The sequence below is a fragment of the Merops nubicus genome, unplaced genomic scaffold (assembly GCF_000691845.1).
Source record: "Merops nubicus isolate BGI_N331 unplaced genomic scaffold, ASM69184v1 scaffold22329, whole genome shotgun sequence".
NCBI classification, from domain to species: domain Eukaryota; kingdom Metazoa; phylum Chordata; class Aves; order Coraciiformes; family Meropidae; genus Merops; species Merops nubicus.
In genome coordinates, this window is record NW_008632038.1 from 27,283 (window position 1) to 54,879 (window position 27,597).

The 27,597-nt window shown below is 41.7% G+C and overlaps 1 protein-coding gene across 1 annotated transcript in view; it reads right to left on the reverse strand.

Moving 5' to 3' along the window:
- Positions 1-26,726, reverse strand: part of LRMP (lymphoid-restricted membrane protein) — a gene marked incomplete at its 5' end in the record, with an annotated part of 34,785 nt that extends 8,059 nt beyond the window's left edge. The window contains 19 exon segments of the mRNA XM_008947810.1: positions 1,400-1,516; positions 1,643-1,707; positions 1,791-1,837; positions 8,239-8,304; positions 9,221-9,282; positions 11,453-11,615; positions 12,047-12,161; positions 13,455-13,618; positions 15,586-15,687; positions 15,959-16,072; positions 18,039-18,098; positions 19,659-19,769; positions 20,307-20,384; positions 22,887-23,004; positions 24,116-24,274; positions 25,239-25,317; positions 25,397-25,473; positions 25,696-25,873; positions 26,616-26,726. Coding sequence (XP_008946058.1) covers positions 1,400-1,516; positions 1,643-1,707; positions 1,791-1,837; positions 8,239-8,304; positions 9,221-9,282; positions 11,453-11,615; positions 12,047-12,161; positions 13,455-13,618; positions 15,586-15,687; positions 15,959-16,072; positions 18,039-18,098; positions 19,659-19,769; positions 20,307-20,384; positions 22,887-23,004; positions 24,116-24,274; positions 25,239-25,317; positions 25,397-25,473; positions 25,696-25,873; positions 26,616-26,726 — 1,986 coding nt within the window.
- Positions 26,727-27,597: the final 871 nt, after the last annotated feature.

A 27,597-nucleotide genomic window follows, 5' to 3' on the forward strand; every position in this document is an offset into this window, starting at 1 on the left:
CCAGTGAGTGGTGATGAACTGGTAAGTTCATGAAATGATGATGCCAGTTCAAATGCAACTCAAACTTTCAAGTGCTGCAACTTAGAGAAGTTTTAAATTAGGCAAAAAAAAAAACACTCCAGAAAGACAGTTAAAGTATTTTCCTTTTAAAACATTTTTAAACAGAAGAAAGTCTGAGAGTCACTCTAGTTTCTTCTGTAGCAGTAATCCTGGTAGCTAAACCTTTTAGAACACCTAGAAATTCTTGGTTTTGCTGTTTACGCAGTCACACATCCCCACTAGGATGTAAACTAGAGAAATGGGACAACAACAACAAGCAGCTTCATATTTCTCTTTTCATCCTTCACATGAACAACAACTTCTGCTTAGCTCTCCCTTTTGTCCCTGCTAATTTTTGCAGCAGCCCTAAGTATCTGACCTGGCAGACTGCCAAGCACCTTTAGAAGATGTTGTGTGGTACTAGCTAAAAACCACAAGTGGAGGTTCAACAGTGCCTTTGTTCTCTGCACAGAAAATGTTTCAGTATTAGAGGTACAACAGCTGGCACAATTCTCAGATTTTAAAGCTATTCAGGCTCTTTCTGATCTGTTTTGCATATCTGTTTCCTCCTTGCCAAAGGCACCCAGACCACATACAAAAATTAACAGCAGAGGCAAATTAGTAGAAAGAAAAGTAAGGGGCTGAATTATATTTCATTAAGATAGTGCTAAAGAAAGAAACAAAACCAAACAAGAAATGACAAGATGTCTTACGTTCAGGTGGAGATTAGAAACGAAAAGGTTATAAACAAGCATGCACGCATCCTGTCCTGTTTATTCAGATCAGCTTTTCTAAAAATAGCTTAAATACATTGTGCACAAGTACTCCACTTTTGTTTTGCTTTTAGTTTTTAAGTGGAAGAAGCACCATATGATCTGGTAAGAATAACTCTGAGTGGTTACAGCTCTAGCAAAAGACAGAACCACGCTCAAAGGCCTTTATTCTCACCCCTCCTCTTGATGCATCTCAGCTTCTGGTGTGCTGAGCATCAGTTTTGAACGTGTGGAAGGTGTTTAGTCTCGCTGTGTCACTAAAATTTTTTAAAACAATTAGGACATCCTCTCAGGGATTGCCTGGGGTAAGTTTAGTACTGACACAATGGTTTTTTGCCAGCTGAGCAAGCATCAAGATTTTACTGTTATTTCACAGTCCTGTAGTCTACCAGCCTCCTGCAAGCAGGTGAAGCCTTTGTCTTGCTCAGAAGTTCAAGCAGGGTTGAAAAATCTCGCATGCAGGAGCACATTCAACGCCAGATAATCACAAGTTATCATTCAGTTACTTTTCTCACTCAGCTTCCTCAGTCCACAGACGTGCTGGGAGCGAGCTGTGCCAGCGCCAGGGTGCTGAGCAGTTACTGTACCTGCTGCAGGACCAGCTGCATCCTCGTCGCTGTTTTTCTCCGTCGCTCCGGAACTTGGCACATCTTCCTCTTTTTCACGTGAGCACTCGGGTGATTTTTCCTCCATAACAAGGCAGTCTATAGCATCAGGCAACAGGAGAGAGAGCTCTTACTGTTCAGTAAACGTGCTGACCTGAGCACACCTGTTTCCAAGACTTTCAGTGCCAAAAGTTCAAACATCTGAGCCCCAAATTAAGGGCTTACCTGTTCCTGGCGCAGTGCTTTCCAGAGAGGATGTAACAACTTCTTGGGGTGAAGTTAAGTGGTCACTGCCAAAACAAAACTCTTTCAAACACTCATCCATATTACAAAATCTTTAAAAAGGCTTTTAAAGGCTTGCACAAAACCTGACCTGGATGGGATCAGACTGGCTGGTAGCACTGGCTCTCCGCAGTCAATCTGAATGGAAAGAGAGAAGAGTTAGTTTCAGGGAAGAGGCTGCCATGTGAGTAGAACATTTGTGTGTCAACATTTTATGCCCAAATTATTTCAGCAGTGAAGAACTAGATGGCAAATGCATGCAGATTCATCCTCTAGTCTGAAGCCACCCCTACATACAGGGCCTAGGTTAGCATGCAATCACCATCAGGAGGGATAACTGTTTCTGCAGAAATCTCATCTCAGGAATAAGATACTGGAATATTGTACTTTGAGATGTATTTTGGCTCCTGATGTCATGTTCCACTTCAACTGCACATTTGAAAATGACCAATGGACCTGGTCCCACATCACTGTTGTATGTTAAAGCTGTGCATCAAGATATACTAATTTTCAAAGGTCTTGACCTCAGGCAGTACAAGTGAGGTGCACAGAGCTTCACTTGGCTGCAGGTGTCAGACTCTTTTAGGTAAATAGAAGCACTGCTGTGAACAGCTCCACCCAGCAGATGATTCAGAACACAGAAAACTTGCATGTTCTGTGGCACGTTTTAGGGCTTGTCACTGAATGATACTACTTTGCAGTATCATATACAACAATCACCCAGCCACTTCAGAAAGCTTCAGGCCTCCTCCTCTGCATGCACACAGCAGAGAGGAATTCAGCAGTTAAAGGCTGGTACTTAGTTTTGTTCATATTCCTTTAGCCACTGCAATGAGGTTCTGGACCCAAGTCTTATCACATCATAGACAAAACCAACATCCTCTTAAGTCTTCTAATATGGCAAAGGAGATACTGAGCAGGAAATATCCCTCTTACTCATTTCACCCTGGGCAACTCCAGCTTTCTCATTCAGCTGACAGATTGGTCTCTCTTCATGGGTGAAAATAGAGGGTGAAACAGAGGTTTAAAGGGTTATGTCAGTAATGATTTGCAATAAACTCCACACACTGCTGAAGAGGAGTGAATAGGGAAAAAAACCCCATTCAAACCCAAACGTATCCTCCAAGCAGAGAAGATAGGAGGCTAGCCAGCTTGGGTAGCTCCCTACAGATCAAGTGTCCAAAAGCACCATTGAAGTGGAGGACAACAGAGAAAACATATCAGAAAGTGACCATCTACATTCTGGTATCTTCCCTGCCCCCTCAAACAGCCTCAGAGGAACCATGAAACCCAGCAGAGTAGATAAGGAGGTGACCAAGGCCCCCAGTCATTTCCAAGAATAACTGACTGCTCCCAGAATCAGTAAGTGCCTTCTCTCTCCCCTCCACTCGCTCACCCATCAGTGCTTGACTGCACTCACAGAGCCTTGCCCCAGCCAGTTGGATGGTTCCTCTAATGCAAATCCAGCCTATTTTTACTCTTATTTGAATTCTCTATTAAGCTTAAGGAAGTACAACATTGCATTTGCTTTGTTCAGGCTATTAAGTCTACAGTAGTATTAAGAAGGAGAAGGTGTAAATTAATAACATGTTGGAATGAAAACAGAAGAAAGTTAGAGGGTTTTTAAAACAAACTGACACACACCCCACACCACCCTAACAAACAAAACCCTCCTTGCATCACCTGGAGCTGACTAAAGCCATGCATTATTCTCCATGACCTCTCCCTCCCCAGCTAATCACATGGTCAGTGGTTTCTATTTGCAATGAAGGGAAAAAAAAAAAAAAAATCTTCAGTTCAGTTTTTAAAATCCCATCCTGACTGTTAGGACTGAACTCCCAGGGACTTCACAGGGTACATGTAAAGAGAAACAACAAGAAGAAAACCCCACATTCCAGATTTCCTAATAAAATCTGTTTGCACAGGGCATTAAAGAATAGTTCTTCCCAATAAAAGGATTGCACTAAAGAAGATCTGGCAGTACATTCCTAAGCACTTTTCCCCCCTCCATCCTTTCAATTAGTACAATAATCCAAGGATCCTTTATCACAACAGACAAATTCTGACCACAGTCTTGTTGAACTCCTCCCCAACAAGAACAACATTTGGAAAGCCTATCATCTGGCTTTTACACTGGGATACGACTTTCACTTTTATGTATCAAAACAAGTATAAAAAGCCCAAGCTTCCTCTGGCTCTCACAAGAGCTCCTTTAATAAACAGCCTCTAAAATCCTATGATACCAACACTTTGACAAAATCATTTGAGTTACTTACACGCTGGAGAGCTCGATCTGCTCAAACACATCTGCAACCAGAGTGCAATAAAAAAAACCCTAGGGAGACTTCTCATTAAACAAGGTTATTTAAATTTCACTGCACGTCACAGTTCTTAGAACAGATACTGGACACAGCCTGTTTTTCTTTTCTCTGGGACAAGCTTTAACACCTTCATTTTCACCCCCATCTAAAATATACACACAAAGTTTTTATTCGGAAAAAAAAAAGGGGGGGGGGGGGGGCAAAAATGGAAAACTACTTTTCTGAGCCCAGTTAGAGTTACAGAAAGCTCCAGAGCAATGAAGTACAGGCATTTCAAAAAACTTTGTACGGCTGTGACTTTCCAGAAGGAGTGGATAAAGAGCCCCTGAGATTGTTCTCTTTAAGGTAGCTTGAGTAGTAGCAACACAAGCTAGGAGTTCCTCACCTGCTTTACCCCAACAGAGCAGTGTGCTGAAATCACAGGCAGTCCCCATCACTCTTTTTTAACCCTCAGTGCACTTCCTGCCTCAATTTGCTGCTACAAGCAGACCACTGCTGCACTCCCAGGTAGCACACATCAGCTGGCACCAGCTGGGGCAGGTCTGAGGTTGCCTGCTCATCAGTCTTGCAAAGGTTATTTCCAGGTTCACAGAAACCACTGACCAATATTCTCCTGTCATCACCACCAACACCAATACTGGAGTTTGCAAAATTAATTAGAAGCCCTGTGTGGCAGGGCTGGGGTCCAGAGTTCCACAGCAAGCACTGTGGCACTGAGCAATCTGGTGTGCTGAGCTGCAGCTCCTCTTGCTGTTGCCACGAGAAAGTCAACTGATAGCTCAAGCTGTAGATACAGGATTCAATACAGTAGTGGAGGTATAGCTGAACACATCAGCTCCAGGGAATTTTTCATACAGCAGAGACAGCATTTTTCAGTTGTTACACAGTAGCTGTGGGAGAAAGTGCAGAGAAAGACAGGGTCCACAACTAAAATATCCTGTGGCTTCTTGCAGTTGGATAAAACTAGCAAAAATCACTCAGACTTCCCTGGCAGAGGTGAGTATTACTGCAGAAACAACTCTGTCTCCAGCCTTGAAACCACATTTAAAATACTCACCAGCACCTTGATGCTCAGGTGCATCACCCAGATGCACCTGAGCATCAAGACATTTGGGTCTATAAATACAGTATTCCAGAAGTGTGCCCAAATAAAAGAGACTAACCCACACAGAACAAGATGTCACAGCACCCTGCTGACCAGGGTGAGTGGCAGCTCCACTCACCTTGAAGCACTACTGACTTATAGCTGCCCAATTTGGACCTGGATCTAAGGCACCAAATACTTGAACCCATTCAAAACCACACCTCAGGCATGAGAGACAGCACTCACCTCAGTAAGTGAAGAGTCCATCACTGGAATGGAAACAGGAAGGTCTGCACCAGTATAGTCACCAGCAGAGCATATTTTCCACCTGGCAATACACATTTTATTTGCATATTGTCCAAAGAACAGTGAGATATGTTGCCCATTTTCCTTAAGCATATAACAACCCAAATCACCACTGTCTGTATTGTCAGACATCTAGTCTCTCAGAGAAACAAATTCATCACTAACACCAATCCCTCCTCCCCCAAACAGCAAGAACCATCACCAGTCCTCCTAACCTCCTCCACACTGAGCAGTTCTACAGAAAACCAGTGACAAAATCTTCAAGAGCTGCTGAGTCTTTTGCTGCAGACTGCCTGCCTCTGCATCTTCAGGAACATCCTTATCTTTTAAAATATCCACCAACAATAGTTAGCTAGCTTTCATAATCTTAAACAGTTCAATCTCTGTTTTAAAGACCTAAGGAGGCAGCTTGATAAGCAAAACCCTCAGAATTCCTGTTCTAAACTCTGCAAAAAAAAAAAGTGACTCCTCCAAGCCAATAGGATTTTGGGTCCTAAATGGGGGTGCCAGTTGCAAGTTAAATATGGAAAACAGCCACAAGAAGAGCTACATCATCCCTCAGTTCTCCATCACGAAATGGAAACATCATCACTACATTTGGTTGGTGGTCATACAAAGTGTCAGTAAAAAGTTTCAATACTACTTCTGTGTATAGAATCAAAGTGTTACCCCATAACACTGTTAGCTGACCACCAAGTGTTCAGGATTTCCTATAAGGAATGCCCTGTTGTAGAACTAGCACGTGCTGGGCATACAGCTTTCCCAACAGAACCCACCAGATCCCGTGGACTCTTCTACCCTTCACCCCAAAGAGGTTATTCTGCCATCTTACTTGCATCCCACTGATGTCACATCTGAAGAGAATGTGTGTCCCAGCTGGCAGCTGTACAAGCTCTGTCTGCAAGGCCTGTCCCAGTCACACACAGAGTTCTTCAGGCATGGGGTTTCCAAAGTCAGAGCATCTGTTAGAGAGACAAACATGAAGAGTGGTGGCCATTGGCAAAGTTGGATTTAGTCAGTGTCAATTTTTCACTAAGTCTAAAATAATCAAGAAGCAGACCAACCAAATCCAGATTTATAATCAAGCAGCTTCCATCTTCCCATGAAAGTGTTAGGTTATTAGCCTTAACATATTTGTAGATGGAAAGTCTGTAGCACCTGGGGATGGAGCTTTTCCATCAGCCACTTTCTAGAAACTTCCATGTAGGCCAGCTTTATTGTAGTGAGGAGTTGTGTGTGACAGAAGGCTGGGAAATAGATCTGTTTTCTCTCAGTACATGATGGGCAAGCCAAGAATACTTGCCTTATTTGTGGCTGGATCACCATATTACTGCAAGATGCAAGAACCCTCCAAGCTGGCCCATAGAAACAGCCCTTTCAGAGCAGCAGAGAGCTCTGAGCTTCCATCTCCCCAGCACAGCACAGAATTACTTCTGAGCATTTTAAAGTCTGTGTGAGAAGTGCCCCTGTCTTGTGCCAGCTTTACTGCTGGAAGAAACACTTTGCCTACAAAATCCCCCATGCACTCTGCAGTCCTGTGGCCCTGCCATGCAGATCTGGCAGTGGTTGCTGTAACACTCACACACCTTCTCAGGCCTTTCACTGCAAGCACTGTAAACATGGTTCAGTCTCCTGGATTACATGCAGAAATGAGCTAAAACCAGTGATAGATTTTCCACACCCTACCAGCACATGTAACCCATTTGATTCTGTTCTCTCAACTCTTCCTCTGTTTCAGAAGAGACAGAAAAATGGCCACCAGCACCAGGTCTTACCTAGCAGAGGAGTGCTATGCCAGTATGAAACAACTGAGTGCAGAGTCCTGGGAAGTTCAGTGCACAAGGTGGGGCCTTCACTCCACAGTTGTTTAGAGCAACGGAGCTGCTAATTGAAAACCAGAAAGTGCTGCTGTTGTTCAATCACACTGAATACATTAATGCCACCAACTCCACACCCACACATGTGCAGATGCATCTGCATAATGTAATACTAACAGTTAGACAAATACATCATCTGCTGCTTTTTTTGTGTAGAAAAGCTCATGTCCTTAATGGACAGAACAGATATAGGAAAAAGTAGAATAATTCAGGTTTACATTTGCAAGAGATATGTTGGTTCAAGCCAAGTCTGGAGCTAGATACCACAAAACCAACCAGGCAACAGGAGCAGGACAGGAGAACAACAAAAAAGCCACCCAATCAAACAGGTCCCATGAAATACAAAAAAAAAAAATAATTAAAAAATTCCCTTTCTGCCAAAACAAGTCAACCAGAGAGACTGAGAAGGAAATGCTACACCAGGCAGATTTCCCTTAGCGGGAGCAGGAGAACAGCTCCAGCATGGCTGCATGGAGATAAAGCACTGTCCCCACCATCCCCTGCCCCTGAATGCACATCACTTGCTTGTTGGCTGGTGCTGAAGTCATGTCATCTGAAGGTGGCTACAGGAAAGTTCTGAAGCAACACTTACACAGCTGCATTTGACTTAATGTTGCTTGAGTGATGAAAAATGGAAAGGAAATTGGAAGATGCAGCCCCATTTTCAGTTTCTAATCCTTCTCTAAAATGAAGTTTAATCAAATGCCTGAATTTTGTCACAGTGATTATTCAGAAGCAAGGGGAAACTGGTTTTGAAAATACTTTGGTATGTGTCTATACATGTGCATGCATAAGTATATAAATACGTAGCTCAAATTATTTTTACTGAATGGCAAAATTTCTCACAAGGAAAGTTATTTATTTGCTGCATGTCATGGAAAAACAAACAAACCATCCACCCCAGGATCATACTGTAACAGGCTCAGCAATAGTCACAGCAAGCACACTTACCTTCCCTTTCACCAGCTCAGCTGACGTGGGCAGCAGACCGTAGTCAGATTCTAACTCTGCATAGCACTGTTGCAACAGAGAAATAGTTAAAAGCAGACAATATGGGGGAAGCAGAAAAAAAGGAGCAGCACTACTACTGATTAATGAACAAAATGAAATTTTACCTTTCTAAGTAACTATTTTCAGTTATCAGGAAAACTATGCTGTTGTTTCCCCTTGCTACTTTCAACCTTTAATTCTGCAGACCTTCATGCACAAACAAGTTTTATTCACATACGGCTGGTCCACAGTTTTGATTCTGCTCTTCTAATGCCCCTGCTATAACCTAGGATACATTTCAGGACCTCCTGTCTGTCCTGATAAACCCCTTGTTACTCTATGTTAAATCCAGACCATTCAGACCTGAGCTACAGTGTTCCTTACTAGAGCTGATTGGGGAAAAAGGAATCTTCCCAAAATGTCTCCCCCTCCACCCCCTTCCAAACTTGAGGAAAGTATTTTTATTCAAAGTAAAGCACTCTAGAGTTATATAATTTCCAACATATTTCCACAGAGGGGCACAAAGGCAATAACTGTTTCACTGCCTATTCCAGTGTCTGGATACCAAAAAATATTTATTACAAGATTTTAAACATTTGTTTTTGAGACTGTTTGCAGAAGAGAGGGCTGATTGTAGGGGACAAATCACACCAATGCATCAGGGAAAGCTTCTCTCAGCCCCATTTGATATGAGTACCAATGATGGTTTACAGTGGAGACTGACCACAGCTAGTTCTAGCCCATTTTTTCCAGAAGGCTGAAGAATGAAAGTAATGTGCAGATCAGTACATACAGTTTATTGCCTCCACAGTTATAGGCACGTTAGATAAGAAGAAATCAGATGCTGCCAGATGACTTGCAGTTCATCTCAGCTGTAGATGGCCTTTGAGAGCCCCTCAAAGCCACCCCTACCTTTTCTTCTTCCACCAAACAAGCATCATACCTGACACAGTAATTCACAGAGGCGCCTCTGAAGCAGTTCCCATTTCAGTGCATTAAGAATTACTGTGAGGAGACATAAGGAAACCTGTAAGACTTATAAATTTGATAACAAGCAGACAGATGTTATAGTGCCTTTAAACCTGACTACTGCCCATCAAAAACCTGCTGTACTTCATGTTAGTCTAGTTTATCTACAACAGTTTTTCCCAGAAAAGAGAATTTTAAAACTGCAAGTTCCACCCTACAGAAAACACTGGACACTGTCTTCCCTGGAGTTATGTTTGCCCTTGCTGTAAGGGGGCCTAGGAGGACAATGCTTCCCCACACTGACAGCATTAAGGCGCCACAGTTCCCTGTGGAAACTGATGACTCCATTATGACTTATTGGAAGAGCAGCATTTGTGCTTCCCATCTGGCATCCTGTGTGGAAATTCTAGTCAATGGGCTTTGTTAACCTTAGAAACATTCTTTGTTCAAGTCTGGTCATGCCAGGGCCTGCTTCTGGTGACTTCTACCTTGATGCAAGTCCGTCATAGCTTTTGTATCACAGCTAATAGAGAATGGGGCTGTGAGTGTAAGGAAATTGCATTAACACTGTCACTTCAGCATCCAAGCAAAAATTGGAGACAGCTCCCAATAGTTTGTTCAGCTTTTTCACTGGATGTAGCAGTAAGTGGCAAGGCATGATCAGACAGCAGAAACAGAAGGAGCTGTGCCAGCTTGCCTTGAGTAGTAGCTTCCTTGGTCAACAGGTTCCCTAATTTCTCATCTCTTATCATGCAGGTGGGAGGAAGTAGGGGAATGGAGTAGGTCAGGGAGAGACCACAGCCCAGCTCTTCAGTCAGAAGGGGCACTAGACCTGTCTGACCTTCTGCAGGAACCAACATAAAGCATTGTCCTCCCCCACTGCCATCCTAGTTTGTCAGCCATGTTCTTCATAACACTTTGCAACTGCTCTACACCTCATCTACCAGTTTCTATTTAGCTATAGAAGGATTTCTCTAAGCTACCTGGAGTCATTTAAGGCCAGTCTCGGCCAGTTTTCAGGGAGGAGGTGGTTAGGGGTGGAGGGGCTCATTTTGTTGTGCGAGTTTTTTTTGTTTGCTTGTTTTGGGTTTTGTTTAATTTTTTTTTGAATCACAGTCACACCAGTCTCTTCCACCTGTCTGGGTTCTCTCTCTCTTTCTACACACTCTAGTTCACTTTGCAGAAGAGCCTTGTCTGTTCAGAGCTGGCAAATGACACACTATTTCCATTGTTATGCCTCTTGCTAAAAAACCAACCCCACAGTTTGAAGTAAGCTGGAAACGTGAAAACAACATGAGCACACACATGTGAATAATGCCAAAATATTGGTCAGAAGTCAGCAAGCTCAGTCTGGAGCTGTTTCTGCCACATCAGTGCTTAACAGTTGTGCCTTAGAGCAAGACATAAGGTCCCATGGAATTTTCATACAAGAAAAAAAATCATGGTTTCACAAAGTTGTTTATGAGGTACATATATATATATTTTTTTATTTTTTTTTTATTTTTTTTTTCTTATAAGCAACTGATGTGGCTTTTTCTTTCTGAATTCTGGAGTGCATCATCTACTGGAATCAAACCACTGCACCCCTTAACTGCCTGAGTTTTTGAGGTACTGGTGCTAGCAAGCAAGCAAGCAAGCAGTATGAAGACCCCATGGTTCCAGAGGAATATTTGCACATGCACAATGCAATGACAATTGGTTTCTGCTAAGGAGAACAGCCTAATACCACACAGTTATTCAAAACCACAGAGCAAATACAGCAGCAAGCAGAGCACCGAACATGAAAATCAGGTCTGGAAAATTTGGTATGGGAAGCTTAAGAAAGAGGGACAACTGTTAGAAATAAGGTGAGCTGTTCAGGTGTGGGAACAGCAGCATGAGGAAAGGAGTGCCAATGCCACCCATGGAATTACCAGGACTCCTAGGACTGGAGGTTTTGTAGCTTTGGTCTAGCCCAACAGCCACTCATTGGGATCCCACCTGACTCTCAGCCCAGATGCCATGGTTGCAGATCTCTTAAGGAGAAGCAAAACAAAAGGAAGAAGGGGGGGAGGAAAAAAAAAAAAACCTCCACAGAACATTTTAAAAGATGACCTGCAAATCAGTAGTTCAGTCCTGTTCCCTATTCTCCTCCTTACTGTAACTAAACCATACAGGACTTGCCTATACAATAGTAAATGCTGACACCCTGCCAGCAGTTACTCACTTTTCTGATCTTCCACCTTCTCTTGAAGCAACTGGCAAGTGCTTCTTAAAGCTGCATTCACATCCTTGAGTTTTTGTTGCTCAGAAATGGCTTCCTCTAACTGGTGTTTCAAGGACGTGGCTTCCTCACGAGCAGAGTGAAAGACTTCGACTCGATCCTCCAACTAGGCACAAGGCAACATTTAATAAAGGAGCAGGCAATGAAAAGCTGAAATAAAGCAGCCTGGCTAACACAAGGAGCCTCTACAGCTCGTGCAAATGAAACCAAGCTGCATCTGTTGTTTCTCAGGAAGTGATAAAGCTCCCTCTGAACTTCTGTATTTTTACGTTGGGGTGGACTGTGTATGGAAGCTATTTTTGGGGTTTTTCTTTTTTTTTTCCTTTCCTAAGCCACCACAAATATGCAGTGCCGCCTCTTTCATCAGCAAACTGTTGTCACCACCCCCTCAAATTTTACTTCCTCTGCTAGTTCCACTTTTGCAATGAGGCACTCCATTTGAACATGCAATTTCCTTTCCCAAGAGCAGTGGTGCACTGCAGGGAGCCTTCTGCGTCTCCTTGTTCCCTGCACAGGAGGAACAACGCTGCCCCTCACCTGTTTGCTGGCATCCTCAAGCTGCTTTGTAGCTCTCTGCAGCTCTAAGCCAAGGGCTTCTGCCTGGCCAGCAGTTTCTTCTTGTAGCTGTTTGACAGTTTCTATCTCACGCTGCCTGCAGGGTGAGAGCACAAACCACAATCCTGTCGTTACTGACGTTTCAGAGCAGGCATACCCAGGAGGTGACACATGCTAGCTGTGGAGATGTGCCTCAAGAACCACAGTTAGCTGTTACATAGTGCAGCTCCCCAGAATCCAGCACCAGGGACTCTGTTCTTTCTAGGCACAATTCAACCCAGCTGACAGACAAGGCTTTTCTATAGCAAAAATTTGGGCAAACTTTTGTAATTTTACCAGAAGAATGCATTGACTCAGTTTGGGAGAAGTAGTGATTGGATATAGAGTCAATCATTCTAGAAAAGATACCCTGGAGCTACTACTGCAGATACACAGCTTCTTTAGATGATGGCTTTCAAGGAACCCCTTCTTTTCCACTGCAGAAAAGCTTTGCCTTTTTCTTCCCTAACTCACTTTTTTTCCTTCTTCTTGCTACCACCACAAACAATTTTGATACAAAGAGGTAGCACTAAAAAACCAATCCATCAGTATATTTATCAGCTCTTTTTCTGAGTGAAGGAAGAGCACATGGGAGGTCTACTTTAACAATGTTAAGTGGAAAGCAAGTCAGGCAAGAGTGCAGCATGGCTGCCCCACATCAGTTCTCAGGGATGCAAGGCCTGAGGAAGCTGCTTACACCCCAAACCCAGGCAAAGGCACATGTGCAAAAATCTACATTTAGTGTGGGACAGCAGAAGGCTGACACTATGGACACTATGTGAGGGAGATATTGACACCTGCTGTCCTTTGCTGCCACGTTTGTAACATCAAAACTCATAGCAGGAACCATGTGCCAAGAAACACAAATTTGAAGTTACATTTTCTTATTTAATGAGATAAGTCCTTGAAGTTATACCCTTAGGAAACTGAGGTGTTCTATCTTCTGGAGCTAGCAATTGTCATCTCCCAAAGCAGTAACACCTGCAGGCATACATTTTACAAGTCCTGCTTCACAAAAAAACCAGCAGTTTATTTAATGGTTGCACCTGCCTGATAGGCAGTGCCCTCTTGCTTTAACTGCTCAGTCTGTGGTCTCCCTGGTGTTTTCAAAGGCATCTCGAAGACCCTGTGTTACTTCATACACAAACCTTAACTCCCACGTAGTGTAAACATAATGCTAAAAGCAGACCCACTTGCCAAAACAGCAGATCATTTCCTCTGTGAAAAAAAAAAGTCTTCAGAATTCAGTAAACTTTGTTCCACAACACAAAAAAAAAACACCCAAACATTAACAACCAACAGTGCAGAAAAGACAAACCAAACAAGATACACACATGCTTTGAAGGGGTACCTGGCAGAGAGCTCTTTCCTTAGGTGAAATTGCTCTGTTTTGGTTCTCCTCAGGTTGCCTGCCATTTGAACAAAATCCTTCTCCAGGGATTCTTTGTATTTTCCCAAGAGATGAAGTTTCTGGATCCAAAGGTGCCTTTTTTCTTCTAGTTCTTCCCTGAGAACCTGTGGAATTTTGGAACTGAGTTGCCATGAAGTTACATGAGAAGCAGAACCAGACAAGAAAACCAGAGCCCAAATAGACAAGATGAGAATTGATTTCCCTGCTCCACCACTTAGTATCATCACCTACGTTCAGCACTATCAGCAATAAAAAAGGTGCATGATTAACAGTATTTTGTAGTCTACTCACACAGCATCTGGCTGGAGAAGGGGGGTGGGGTGAAAAATTAATAAGGAAAAATATGTTTTAAAAAGGAAAAGATCATAAAGGAGAAATAGGTGTTTGTTTTGTGCAGCCTAGTTGGTTAACAAAGCTACCTAAACTCCAAACTTGTGCCTTCTAACTCCTGAATCTGACAGGATGTCAAGACAAGACAAGACTCCTGCCAAGTGTTGGTAAATTAAGACTTTTTTTGCAGCTGGAGCAATTCAGAGCAGTTTGTGCAAGAAAACATAAGACTTCTGTATGACAGTTCCATTTGACAAATGGCTCCCACTTTTTTTCAAAGGATTACTACCAAGTCAAAAGCCACCCTCAGCCTTTCTTTCTGGGCAGATCTAGTGTACATAGAGAGTTCTCTTCCCCTTTGGCCCTTGTTTTACAAGTATATAGTTAGCACCTAGGCATGATAAGCACCTAGGAAACAACATGGTGCAGGAGGGAGTCTTTACAACTTACCCCAGAGAAATCTCCACCATAAGATACCCATACACAGCAACAAAAAACCATGTTTCATAAGGGGAAGTTTTATGACCATCTTACAGGAAGGCCTAAAACTGATAATTTAGACTTCTGTAACCCTGTCCTCAAACTAAGTCCACTGGCACCAATTTGAGTTTGTATTTACAGCAAAATAAAAACGACCCCAAACCAAATAAATGCATATTTCATTTTCTTCTGTGTGCCTAGCAGACAATACCTGCCCAAGGGATAACCTCTGTGACAAAAGCTTTAAGTTTTACCTCTGATTTATAAGAGGAAAAAGGGGAAGATGGTAAAAATGAAGTGTTAAGTAACATTGCATCCTCTGCATTTCCCTGAACTGTGACTTGCAACATAAAGCACTCTGAAAGAAGAATCCAGTTCTCTTTCTCTGGCCTCAGTCAAATGAGCATACAGAACAGTGTGCTCAGCTTTTACAGAATGCTTATTGAGTCAAACTGAGGTCAGGTAAGAATAAGGTTCATACTTCTAGGATTTTACATTAGCTCAAAGGGGAAAGTATCCATCCTACAAATGGGGGCCACATGAACTACTTTCAAGTTAGAGTCTAATGTAATTCATGATCCTCAAACAAAAAAAACCCCAAAACATCAAAGCAAACAACTTAAGACATCAAGTATCATTAAAAGCTATTAAAAGAGAGCCTGAGCAGTTTTGCTAGATAGGTTTACCAGGATGACATGGGATGTGACCAAGTGCAGATGCCCACATCCTGAAGGTCAGTTTCTCAGCCAAGGCAGGCAGCACTTGCTTTTAGAAATAATGTGGTTTCAACATGGGTGGTACAGGCTTATCAGGGCACATGTGCCACTTATCTTCCAGCAGGAAAAGGGGGAAAAATGTTTACTGTCACCATCTATATATGTGTAAATAGACATATATATGCACAAATAAGCACAGGCACATTTAAAATATATTTTATGTATTATTTATTTTAAAATATACTTAGTACTAAACTCCAGCAAAAAATGTCTGTAAAACATTTCACAGGAAATGGTGAAGCAGCATTTAGGCTTCAACTGATAACCCATGGTCCAAAATAGAATTCTTTTTTCTACAACAGCTTTCTCCAAAGCTCAAACATGACAAAAGATATTTCTCTCCAAACAGCCATCCCTGACCTCCAAATGGACTGCTATGATCTCAAGTAATCAACATACATGGCATGCAGCAGTAGGGCACCCACCTTCAGTTTTTGCACAGCCTCACTATTTAATAAAACAGCTTCAGAGAAACAGTTACTTACCACAAGTTTTCTCTCCCAAGTCTGCTGCATGTTCACATCAGGATCTTTCAACCATTGTAAAGAAGTCACAACAAGCTCCTCTGTTTCATAGGCTTCCTCTTGCTACAAAAACAAACCTAAAACATAAGCACCTAAACCCCCCTCCAACCCTTGGCATTTATAGTATTAGTCTGACACAGTGGTGCCCAGAACTACCCAGGTTGTAAGTTAGTGTTTGAGTAGATGTCAATGATATTGCTAGAGTAAGTATGCCCCCCCCTTCATCCCTAAAAAAACAGAAGTAAGCATGATCTGATTTTCATTGCTTGGAGAAACCCTAATTAAAAGGCTGATAGAAGACCACACCCTTATTCACAGAAGTTCTGCCACTGACCAGTTTTTGCATGACAGTCTTAAATTTTTCCCCTGCATACTCGGGTCCCTGAAGTAAAACCAGCACTTCACGGTTCAGTGTTTCATCCAGGGACATCCACTCACTCTTGGTAATCTTTGAAGAGATGGAAGAGCCAGCTAAGGTTATTTTGACATCTCCTTATTACAAACCAGCATCAGTGACATTTAGACTTTTCTGAAATATCCCTGCATTGTATTTACCAGAAGGTCAGAGCTACTGAAACTTGAAGCTTTTAGAAGCGTTTCAAAAGCATCATGTCATGGGAATTTAAAAAAAGCAAGCCAGCCAGGCTGCTGAGTGAGCCAATGTAAATTTTCATGTCAGGAGTAGGCAAGCGGAAGTCAATAATTAATCTTTATTCAGAAAAGGCTTCACTAAATGATGAATAAGCGGAGCCCTTGGTTGCTTTAGAGCAGCTAAGGTGATTTGGTGGAATGGTGTCTCATTACAGCAGCAGTGAGGTAAACAGTGACTCACTGGGGCTGGGGGGAGATGCAACAGGGGACAATATTTTACTTCTGAAATGGAGCTGCCTAGCCAAGCACAACTCTCATTTCTGGGCCTGTAGTTTTAGGCCATTGGTAGATTCTCCCTCCCTCCCCCCTACTGCAAATATAACATTTTGCAAATGCAAAGTGAAAAGCAAGTAGCAGCACAGTGAAGTCTTACAAGAAAAAATGCTGCAATAGCTTGTATTTGTTATCAGCTCTGCTGCACAGCTTGTATCTGAGGAGGAAGACAGAACTGTAAGGAAGGATGGGACTCCATGAAACATCTTTAGGGAAACGGGCACAGGATAGCTCAGCCAAAACCATACTGTGCATGTAATTTCCCCCCCCGCCCCGACTAGTTCTCCACTGGAGTGCTGGAAAGCTATGGAAGCAGTAAATTATAGACTAAACTTCCAGTATCATGGGAAGCACCTGATCAAGAGCATAGTTCCCAAAAGCCAGCAAACCACCTGCTGGGTGTTCTGCAGAGGACATAGGGGACACTACAACTCCAAGCCACCAGGCTCAACTGCAGTACTAAGACTTTGTCAGCCTGTGCCAGAGTCATCAGAAGGATGCTGCTCCTGTCCTCCTCCGAGTCCCTATCCAAAGAGCTCAAAAAATAGAGCTGGGCTGGACTTCTAGAGATCAGTCTCCATTGTACCTGCAAGGAAGTGATACCTACAGACAGATGCTTATCAGGATTTCTAAAGCATAAATTAGATGATGACTCTACAACATTGTCAAGGTGCTGATTCTAATGCTTACTTTTCCTTGAAGCCTAATGTAGTGAAAAAGATAAAGAAATCTCCCCTCCTGCACTTGAAAATCATTGTTGGTGTGCAGTGTAGGCAGTAGAAGAAGAAATAGACCATTACTTTCTTCAGCATAATAACCTTTATATAGTTGAAAACTCCTATCTTCTCCTACCAGCCTGTTTTTCTGCCAGCTAAAGGCACAACCCTGGATCTTCCAGATTTACTTTGTAGATCTCAATTTTTCAGACCTCTGAGCGTTCTGTCTGCTTTTCCTTGGACTGTCTCCAGTGTACTTGGGACAATACTGTAACCTTCACATTCTATACTTGCATACTAGGACCAAGGGCTTTCAGTTCCAGGGTTACTACTGAACTACAGGGAAGGAGCTTTGTTCTTTCTTTACTGCTGCAAGACAACTGGGACAAGGTTCAATAAAGATTTGATTCGTACCTCAGGAGACTGAGCGACTTCCAGTTCACAGTGCAGTGAATTCATCTGCTCAGCAGTGTTACTGTTAAATTCACATGATGATGGGAAACTCAACCCATTTCTAAAAGCAGCAAGAAATAAAAAAAAAAGTATCAGCCCTTTTCTACTTTTTATGATCTGGATTTCCTGAGACTTGTCCACAATACTCACAAGATCAGCTCCTGTTGCATGTGTTGCATGTTCTCCAGCAGCTTTTTTTTTTCTGCCCTCAGTGTCTGAAACATACATCACACCTGGTCAAAACGTTAGGCTGCCATGCAGAATAGGCACAGCATACACATGCTTTCCTCTCACATCAAAAACTAAACTCAGGTCCCATACCTCTATTATTGAGGAAAACTCCACAATGGTTAACTTCAGTTCTTTGATGGCCTGCTCCTTCTGCAGAGATTAAGTACACAACTTGACAATTAGCACAATAAAGCGTGTTTGGAATACTTACAGCTATGATGCTTTGCAACCAAAATAACACTATACTCAACCCTACAAAACAGCAGTAAGCTGTACAATTTGAGAAGCAACTTAATTATGTAACAAAAATAGTTGTATGTTTATAAACATACAGTCAATTACCTTGCATACTGGCTAACAGAAAGCACTCAGAAGACCTTTTCTATGCAACTCCTGAAATTAAGGAGACAAAACACTCTCCATGTGTTGTGTTTTAATTTACACTTACCTGCCTTCTTTAACAGCAGTAGCAGATTAAACTAGACAGAAGCACTCTAGTTTTAGCTGAAAACTTGGACTATATTATGCCTATCATGAGTTTTAAAACCAACTGGCCCTAAAATAAGTCACGGCTGATGTACGGTGCAGAAGGTTGAGGTTTTTTCTTTAAAAAAAATATTTAAAGTGCTTTCTATCTTCACATACTTTCTGCAGGCCTGGAAAAGAAAGTCTGCTACAATAATTTTCAGAGACCATCGATCCTGTCTAATCTATGAGAAGGATTTTTAGCTTACAGGTAAGCCCTTATCCCACAGATCCTAGTGTCAATAAGCAAAGTCAGTATTCCACATCAGTTCCTTCAAGATTATACAAAATGCTAACCTTTATCAACAAGAACATGCAACCCAGCAGTCTGCTTTCAAAATTTCCATTTAGGCATAAACTAAAAAACCTTTCTAAAGTAAAAGGTTACTACAGAAGTCACAAAAGCTTTGGATTATTCAAGGAGGAGAGGGGAAGTTATTTAAAAAAAAAAGTTAATTCATTTGTGCCCTTGAGCTGCTTCGGGAAAAGAACAACAACAACACCACCACCACAATTAAAAAACACTTGGCTACAAAATTATCAGCTGGATCACACTGAAGTTAGGTTCTCTCTTGTCACTATTTGAATTCACCTGTATTATTTTTGCAGACAGCCTAATAGTCAAATATTTCATCAGCTGATTTAGACTGTGCTTTGCTAAATAGAAACTCCATTAACCTAGGAGGCTATTTCAATAATTTATGAATCCAGAGAATGCCAACACCCTTATGTAGTCTTATGTCTTTGTTTTCCAATACAGAACATAAATTTAATAACAGCAAGGCCTAGAAAATGACACCTCAGTAATGAGAAAGGCCAAATCTGCTTTTCTATTTGGCTCTGAATCACCATTTCTAGTTTCACACAAAGTAAGCAATTTAAGTAAAAAAAGGATCTTCTACAGGTACATTCCATTACCAACTGATGAAGGAAATAGCCTTTAGAAGTTTATGTACATTTTTTTCCTGGATTTTGCAAGTTTGTTTTAATAGGTTGAGATTTATTTTCCTTTTTTTTTTAAAATACAAGCAAGATCCTGAAACATTTAATTATGCTGACTCATAAGCAGGTCCCAGAGCATCTCTCGCCTACTTTGAAGCCATTTATAGGATCAGGTTCTGTAGTGTGAGAACAGTAGAAATGCAAGTGCCACAGTGAAGACTACTGCCTTGCCTTTTTACAAACCATCCCATCCTCAGTATTTTCAGTCAAGACAGTAATGAAGTCAAAGCAGCTAACCTGGATCAAGCTGTCCTCTTTATTCACCACAGTGCTCTCATAGATATGTGCTTGGATCTAAAGAAATAAAAGACCAAAAATAACTCCAGTCATCAGTATGCACTATAATACAAGTCTGTTCCTATGCCCTACTTGGAAGGGAAAAAAAAGGGTATCAACATTCCTTGCTTAGAAAAATCAAATTCTTCTCTGAATACCTTGCATGGTGTCTTTAAAAGTTCAAATCTCATTCCCAGTTAAAAGTGAAAGAGTTCTCAGCTTTCACAGCTCACCTCTTGTCTGTCCAGGCTAATAGTTTCAGCAACATCAGCCAAAGCATGACTCTCTAATGGACCTTCTCAAATAGTGGGGAAAAGGTTTCATGAAAGTTAACTTGGAGGAAAGAAACTGTGAGTTGTCTATATTAGCCCAGTGTTTAGACTCCAGACAACAACTTTCTCAAACCAAAGCTGTCTCACTATGCTAAGACTGCACTGCAGGTCTTTAATACAGACAGGTTCAGGGCTGTTATCTTCCTAAGGCAGAAACTCCCCTCACTAGAGATGAGTACACTACAGGCTGTCCTTTTGTTCCTTCTAAAGTTAAAATGCTTACTTGAAGTTCTGCTGCATTTTTAGACAGCTCCAAAATCTTCTTTTTAAGTCCATCGGTGTCCATGCTATTCCTAATATTCTGAAGAAGAAACAGAGAGTTTAGGCACAGCTGAATGGGTTGACAGCTCCTGCTTGAAGAAACCAGGCAAAATGACATCTCCACCCCCAAGCTACTGCCTACTCTAAAGCACCACCAGCATTTATGCATATACATTGTATATGAATTGAAATAGTTTCTGCTACTTTCCCCATTTCTCCAGAGCACTGTTGAGAGAAAACCTCAAAACTTCATTTATAGGCACCATGAGACCTAGAAAACTGAAGAAGAGCTTTCAGGCCTGCAGCATGAGAGTTATTTTTGAAAAGATGCAGTTTAATACCTATTTGGACTTAAAAGCTTTTTAGAAAGACTAATCTTGACCACGGTAAACATGCAAAGAGCAATGACCACCATGGTGTTATGATGGATAACAGATTTTTGAATCCATGAGGTGCTTCTTTTCATTACTGTATGTGATTTAACCTAAATAGTCTAAAACACAGGCTATAAGCAAGTATTAGAACATTTTATCACCCAATCAAAACTGATTCATGAAATATTTACTTTAATGAAATTAAGAGATTAAGAAGCAATAGTTCTCCTCCAAGCAAAAGAAGAAATAAAAAAAAAGCAAGCCAGCCTAGAGATATAACCCCACTAGCAGTGTATTCTCTACAAGCCTCCTCTTGGTTCTTAGCCAGTATTAATGGGTCCATCTGTGAGTGGAGCCCCTACCCACTGCATGTTTTTGGAGTGAAAGCTCCATACAAGGCTCCTCCTTTGGATCTTAAAGGAGGGAAACAAAAGTGAATATAAAATGAAAAAAGTATTAGATGGAGATTGTTTCAATATAGAGCTAGTATATTTATGGCCATGTTAATTAGAATTATTTGGAATTTGTCTGTAAGTATTTGAAAAAGAGAGAGAAAAAGCTGTTTGTCCCTGTCCCCCATGCTTCCTAAACCTTGTTACCACTGCTTACCCAGCAAATGGACAAGCTGGAGCACAGTGCAACTTCTAGATACAAAGTTTTTTGATTAAGTCATCCTTGTGAAATCTAAGATATTTTGATATCCTAATTAGCATGTTAGGCTTCAAAGTCTGACAAACATTTAATTTCTTAATGGTGAGCTTTAACTAGACAGAAACATGTAGAGTCATTTATTTTACCTCTTCCTGGAGAGAAGTAATTTTGATGATGAGAGACTGATTTTCTTTTTCCTAATCAGGTTTATTAAAAAAAAAAAAAAAAGAGAAAGAACAACAAAATAATTTGTTTTAGCATGTCAAGTTCAACATTCAAAGCCAAACCAAGCCAAAAACCAACAGACCACAAACACACCCATGGCCCAGTATGAAGCTGTAGTGTTGTACTGCTTTGCCTCAGAGAACACAGCAAAAAGGGGAGTGCTGAGGTTAGGCCAGCTCATGAACCCTCACTGAAAGGACTGACACAGGCATTTCAAATCAAATTCAGACCACTAGACAATAGGAAGGAGGTATTCAAGCCCAGAGTGAGCAAGTCTAGGGTGCTCACATCGAGTTTCAGATTTGTCTAAACTCAAAGAACTTAGAAGCACAACTGCAAAACTTTAATAATATTTCTCCTTCCCACCACACCACCTCCTCACAAGGTGGATTATGCATGTCATCTAAAATTAAAGTAAAACATACACATACTGTAACAGGATAGCACAAAAACACTTGTGTTCTTGCTCAATATGGAAGACTTTTTTGATTTCTAAATACCCACCATTAGCAGCACACAGGGCTATGGAAGATGGATTTACAGCTACGCCCACACAGCAAGATGCAGAGATGCCATTGCAGTGCAACCACCACGCATGGCAGAGATGCAAATGGACCTTCTCCAGCAAGCTCTGGTGTCTGCCAACACCTGCCCTGGCTGCAGCCACAGCAGCCCTGTTATCAAGCTGGGTTATGCCTCGTTCAGTCACACAGGCTTTGCTACTCAGACACCTGGGGTGCAGTTCGGATGCTTCCTTGTAGGCAGCTCATGCTCTTTGAGACATGTCAAGGTGTGCTGCCTGGCTTTCAGCTGTGAGTCCAGAATGGACAGGTTTCTGTTAGGCCCTTGTCCTGTCTGCTCACCCATGTGGACATGGACAACAGCCTAGAGGTGTTTCAGAAAAGGACTCTTGTGTGGACATCTCAACCAAGTCTCCTGTCCCTGCTGCTTCTAGAAATGTCATGAGTTTTTGGCAGAACATCAACAGCATGAAAACAGACAGGTCTCAATGATGGCAGCACAAGAGCTGTTGTCTTTAGGCATGATTAGATGAGACGGGCCGTTTTGTTTTCTTCACTTAAACTGACAATAGTTTAAAGAAACTTCTGTGCAAAAACTTCATTGTTTTTATACCACTAATAAATCCCATTTCAAACATCCTCAAAAAGTCTCAGTACCTACTGGTACAGAAGAAGCCATACTGCAGATTTTTACAGTCTAAGCTGTCAGGTCATTGTTACAGCAAGCTATGAGATACTGCACAAGGCAGCCTAAGAAATAAGAACACCTACTAGCTGCTTATTCTGGCAGAGAATCTGCTGTCTCTTCTCTTCTGACAGGTTCAGGTTGGTTTTTGCTTCTTCTAGTTCTTCTTCCAGGGATTTGTCTTTCAGCACAGAATGCTGGATGCTGAATAGGGAGAAGTAAAACCAGAAATTGAGTTACTGTTGGTCATTAGATAGACTTGGAATACCAACAACAGTATTTTTAGAAGCCACCAGGGACTTATTCTTTGGCACAGATACTTAACAGAGAAGCAACAACAGAGCTTAAGCCCATCATTTTTGTCCAGTAAGCAGAGGTTCATGGACTCCCCCCTCTATTTACCATGCACTTCTGCTCTCACAGTAAGAGATGAAAGCCCAGGCAAACACCACCTCCAAGCCTGCATGCTTTGGTTTGCACTCACCTGGCAGCCTAGCTTGTTATATACAGCTAAACAGATCAGGTTGCCTGAGCACCACCTCATCTTTACAATACTTCATTGTTAGCTGTTACAGAAGCCATTTCAGTTTAGTTTTCAAGGAGAAGCTCTGCATCATTTTCTTATCCTGATCTGCTACCCCAAACAATGTATAGTTAACCAAAGGGACAAGGCCCTTTTCCTGGCTAGCTCCAGGCTGCAGAGCACCCCATGGTCCAACATGTGGACACATCTCATGCCAGCTATGCTGCAGGACTCTTGCCTTAACCTCCCCAGAAGGTACTGGGGACATAACTATACCACATTTGAATCAATTGGGTCAGATGGGCATTATGAACTCACTGCAAAAATAAGCTCTTACTGGTGGCACTGATTGGTCCCCAGGCTGCAGCAATACTAAGCTATTGAGACAACTCACTTTAGTTCCTCAAGGGACTAACAAAATAGCTCTGACACGTTCATTTCCCCTCTGCTTGGCAGCAAGCGTGTGGTCTAGGATTGGAATTTTTTTCTTTTTTTTGTACTTTTGTTTGATTTTGCTTTTTCCTCAGATTTTACCCGTGATGCAGCCACAGCACCTCATGCTGCAAGAACCAGACTACAAACTGACTGACTGGTTTTATAAGAACCAGGAGGTACAGAGCAGAATAATCAAGCAAGAGGGTTAAATCTTATAGATACCACCTTAAGTCAAGAAAGTTGCTGTCATGAGGCACTAATGAGGCTAAAAGCATAAAGCAAGGCTGGACCACTTGGAAGAAGACAGGTCTGTCCACAACCATTACTCTGTAGTCTGCTGCCATCAGGTTCTCCCACCTTTTTAGTTGTTGACATAGATCCTCATTATCTGCCAACAGCTTATTGTTGGTCTCATCAGCAGCTTCCAGTGTGAGCTTCAGCTTGTTGTTCTCTTCCTGAAGCTTCTGGTTCTTGTACTGCAGATCCGCAACACAGGTTATCAAGTCTGAAGTCTCTCTGTTCCAGTAAAAACCACCAACCAACAGGAAGGAATGATAAAGGTGATCTGATCTAATCTAAGCTTTCTAAAACTCCTGATGCTATGCTGCACTGATTAGAGGTGAGAGGAGAGCCCACAGAGGACTTGTAAACCTGTAGTGTACACCCATTTGCTCTGCACCAAGGTATCAGATCATCTTCAGATCACTGCTATAGACAGCAGGAACTGTTTTGGTTTTAAGCACTTCTTTTTAATGCTCCTTGCAATAAAAGTATGCTACCAGACAAGTGCCACATCTGGATGTCTGCATGACAGTATCTTAACCCTTTGCTAATCACCTCTTAGGGCATGACTAATATTTCTATATTAGATCCACAGTTCCTGGATCCTTTATTTTCTCTTAAACCATCCCCCACTTATGCTTTCAACTGAAACTTGAACAAGGATTAATCACCCTTGAGAACCTGAGAAATGATAGGGAAACAGCAGGAAGCAGATCTTAAGATTTTTGACTATGAAGGAAATGCAAGTTATCTTTGAAAGCTCTAGTGTTTCCCAAGTGCTTTGCCATTAACAGAATGCAAGACAGAGTCGTGACTATAAAAACAAAAACAAAACCCCAAAGACCAGATTTACAGAAGACAGTATCTTCTATTGTCACACACCTAAGAACTTAGGGGAGGGAAGGAACCAGCTCAAAAATGAAAAAAAACACACAGCAAAAATCTGACCACACAAAATTAAAAAGGCAAATTGACACAGAAGGACCAATATATAAGCAGGAAAATTTACTACTGTTTTTAAATCTGAGCAGAAGCTGTGAGAAAGAACATGACAACATCAAGAGCCAGTGCAGACTGAGGTCAGCATTAGAAACTCTGCTGAGGTAGTTTTCTGAAACAGTGGTTCTAGGAACTGCTCTCAAGTAATTCAAAGCTAAGAGTACTAAATGCAGAGAGAGAATTGCTTAAATGGACTTACATGTCTCCTTTAGACACTTCCCCCCCAAAGGCCTCCAAGCTTCCAGAGGTGACATTCATCCGGACATGCATCTCCTTCGCTGAAAGATGGGAGGGGTTGGGTTATAGAGTAAGAAAGTGGAGTTTTACTGAATAAAAACAGAACAAAATGGTCTGTACCTTCAGAGATGCCTTTAGGCACTTTAAATTCCAGGTCTTCCATGCTTGCTGCTGGTTCCTCAGTGGCACCATCCTCCCTGAAACAAGGGAGCGGCAAGGGTCACAAAATCAGTAGGACACTGGATTGCTTACCAGCTCTGAACATTTAATAGCTTCCAGCCAAAATCCACACTGTGGTCACAGGGACATGGTATCATCTTTATTCTAGAGTACAGAAGGTGCAAGCCACAGGAGAACTTTCTACTCCTCTGTTTTCACAGGGGCTTTTAGGAAGTAGAGCAAGAAAAGGCTATTACCACCTTCTCTTGCAGTCTCCAATCCACTCTTTCATGATGGCATGAAACGTTTCCAGGTCCATGGAGACATCCTTCTGATCCGGGTCCAGCATGTTGCACAGCTCTTCAAGACCACTGTCTTCCAGTCCTCGACTAGTTGTATGTCTCAAATAATCAACTATCTTGGAAACTGCTACTTTTCCTAAAAGAGATACAGGTGTCACTGACTAGACTCCCCATTACAAAATTCTGCAAGTGGTCATGCTACTAACTGACACTGCTGTGTATTCAGTTGCCCTCAAGAGCTGCAGACAAGCAATTGATCCCTGTAGTTCTAGTGTGACCTGGAAAGGAATAGTTTAGAGTTTTGGTGTTTTGGTTTGTGTTATTTTTTTGTTGTTGTTATTGTTTGTTTTTTTTTTTAATACAGAAGTGTGAAAGTCTGGTTTACTAGTTCTGTGGTCCTCAGTTTAAGAAGATCATGTTTGCTATGCTGTTACTTTCAGCTGTCTCATCAAATTGAGCAAGCCCTAGGACTGACATTACATTACTCTGCTAGCTGACTCCTTTCTCTACCACCTTTAGTCATGCTTGAGATGGAATTCAGACAAATCCTCTCTTGCTCTGAAGTCTCCTAAAGTTCTCTTTTCTAATAGGAAAACGTGCAAAAGAAATAGTCATTTCCAATAAGGTTGTTTGCAAGAAGCAAGTTGCCCCTCTACTTCCTCTGCACTAAAATACAGCAAAGGTCAGCTGAGTGAGGAATGAGAAGGAGGAGGGAAGAGACAGGCACCATGCAAAAGAGGCACAGCCACATAGCTAAGTGAACTAGTCAGTCTAGGCATACCACAGACTGGCACATCTCAGGAATTATAACATATTCTCAGCCTTGAAAATTTCTTTAGAGAAGAATAAAGCAGAGCAATGAAAAGCCACAGGCAAACCTGTACGCTCCATGTCACATGCACAGAAGATAGTAGTCAGAAGGTCTTCTTCACAGATCAAGGCCACATCATCCATGTTGTTAACTTTGTACCCCAGCGACTGCTTCCATCCTGTGAAGAACAATTTTGTTATTGTCCATCTTTATTTGCTCACAGTAACTTTCATGCACCACAGCTTCTTACTGAAATAGTTTTTGTTACAGCAGGAGAACACATAATATAACTTGAATGATATTTTTTTTTTGTTTAAGAGAAATAAAAAAAAAAAAAAAAAATGCCCAACCAGCTCCCTCCCTTCCACCAATAAACTTCCAAGTAACACCAGGAACTGTTGATAGCTGTAGCCTATGAGTTGGAAACTGGTTTACAAATGAATTTTTGGCAACTCTGGCTTTTCTTTTGCATGAAGTAAACATGCAAACATTTAAACGTTTTAAGAGGCCAGCTATTTCTTTCTTCCCCTTCCAGATATATTGTAGAGAAATCAACATGGTCAGATTATTAAGAAAACAATCCTTCAAAAACAAACATACAAAAATATCACAACACACACAAAACACCCTGAACATAAAAACAAGACCCAAACTCATACATCTTTTAAAGACAGACTGAATTAGCAGCCAAATTTCTTATCCACAAAAAGGAATTGGCAAATTTGAAGAAGTGTTTGACATTGATTTCTCACTTCTTACACTAATATTTTTTAAATAGAAAATTTAGATATTTTATTCAAGCTCTTTTGTGGCAGGTGCACCCACCCCAATAAAGGCCAAAAAGATCTTGACAAACAGAGTAAAGAATTAAAACTTGAAGTCTTGGTTTGGAGGTTGAGAATCCAGCCCTGTGGTGACTGGTCACCACACACATCTGCCCAACCTGTGGCTACCTGTCAGGCACACACCTAGGCCAAGGGACAGGCAAGATAAGGCCCTCAGCCAAAGAAACACCTTGGTTGAGAGAATTTTCTAGACTGCTGGACATA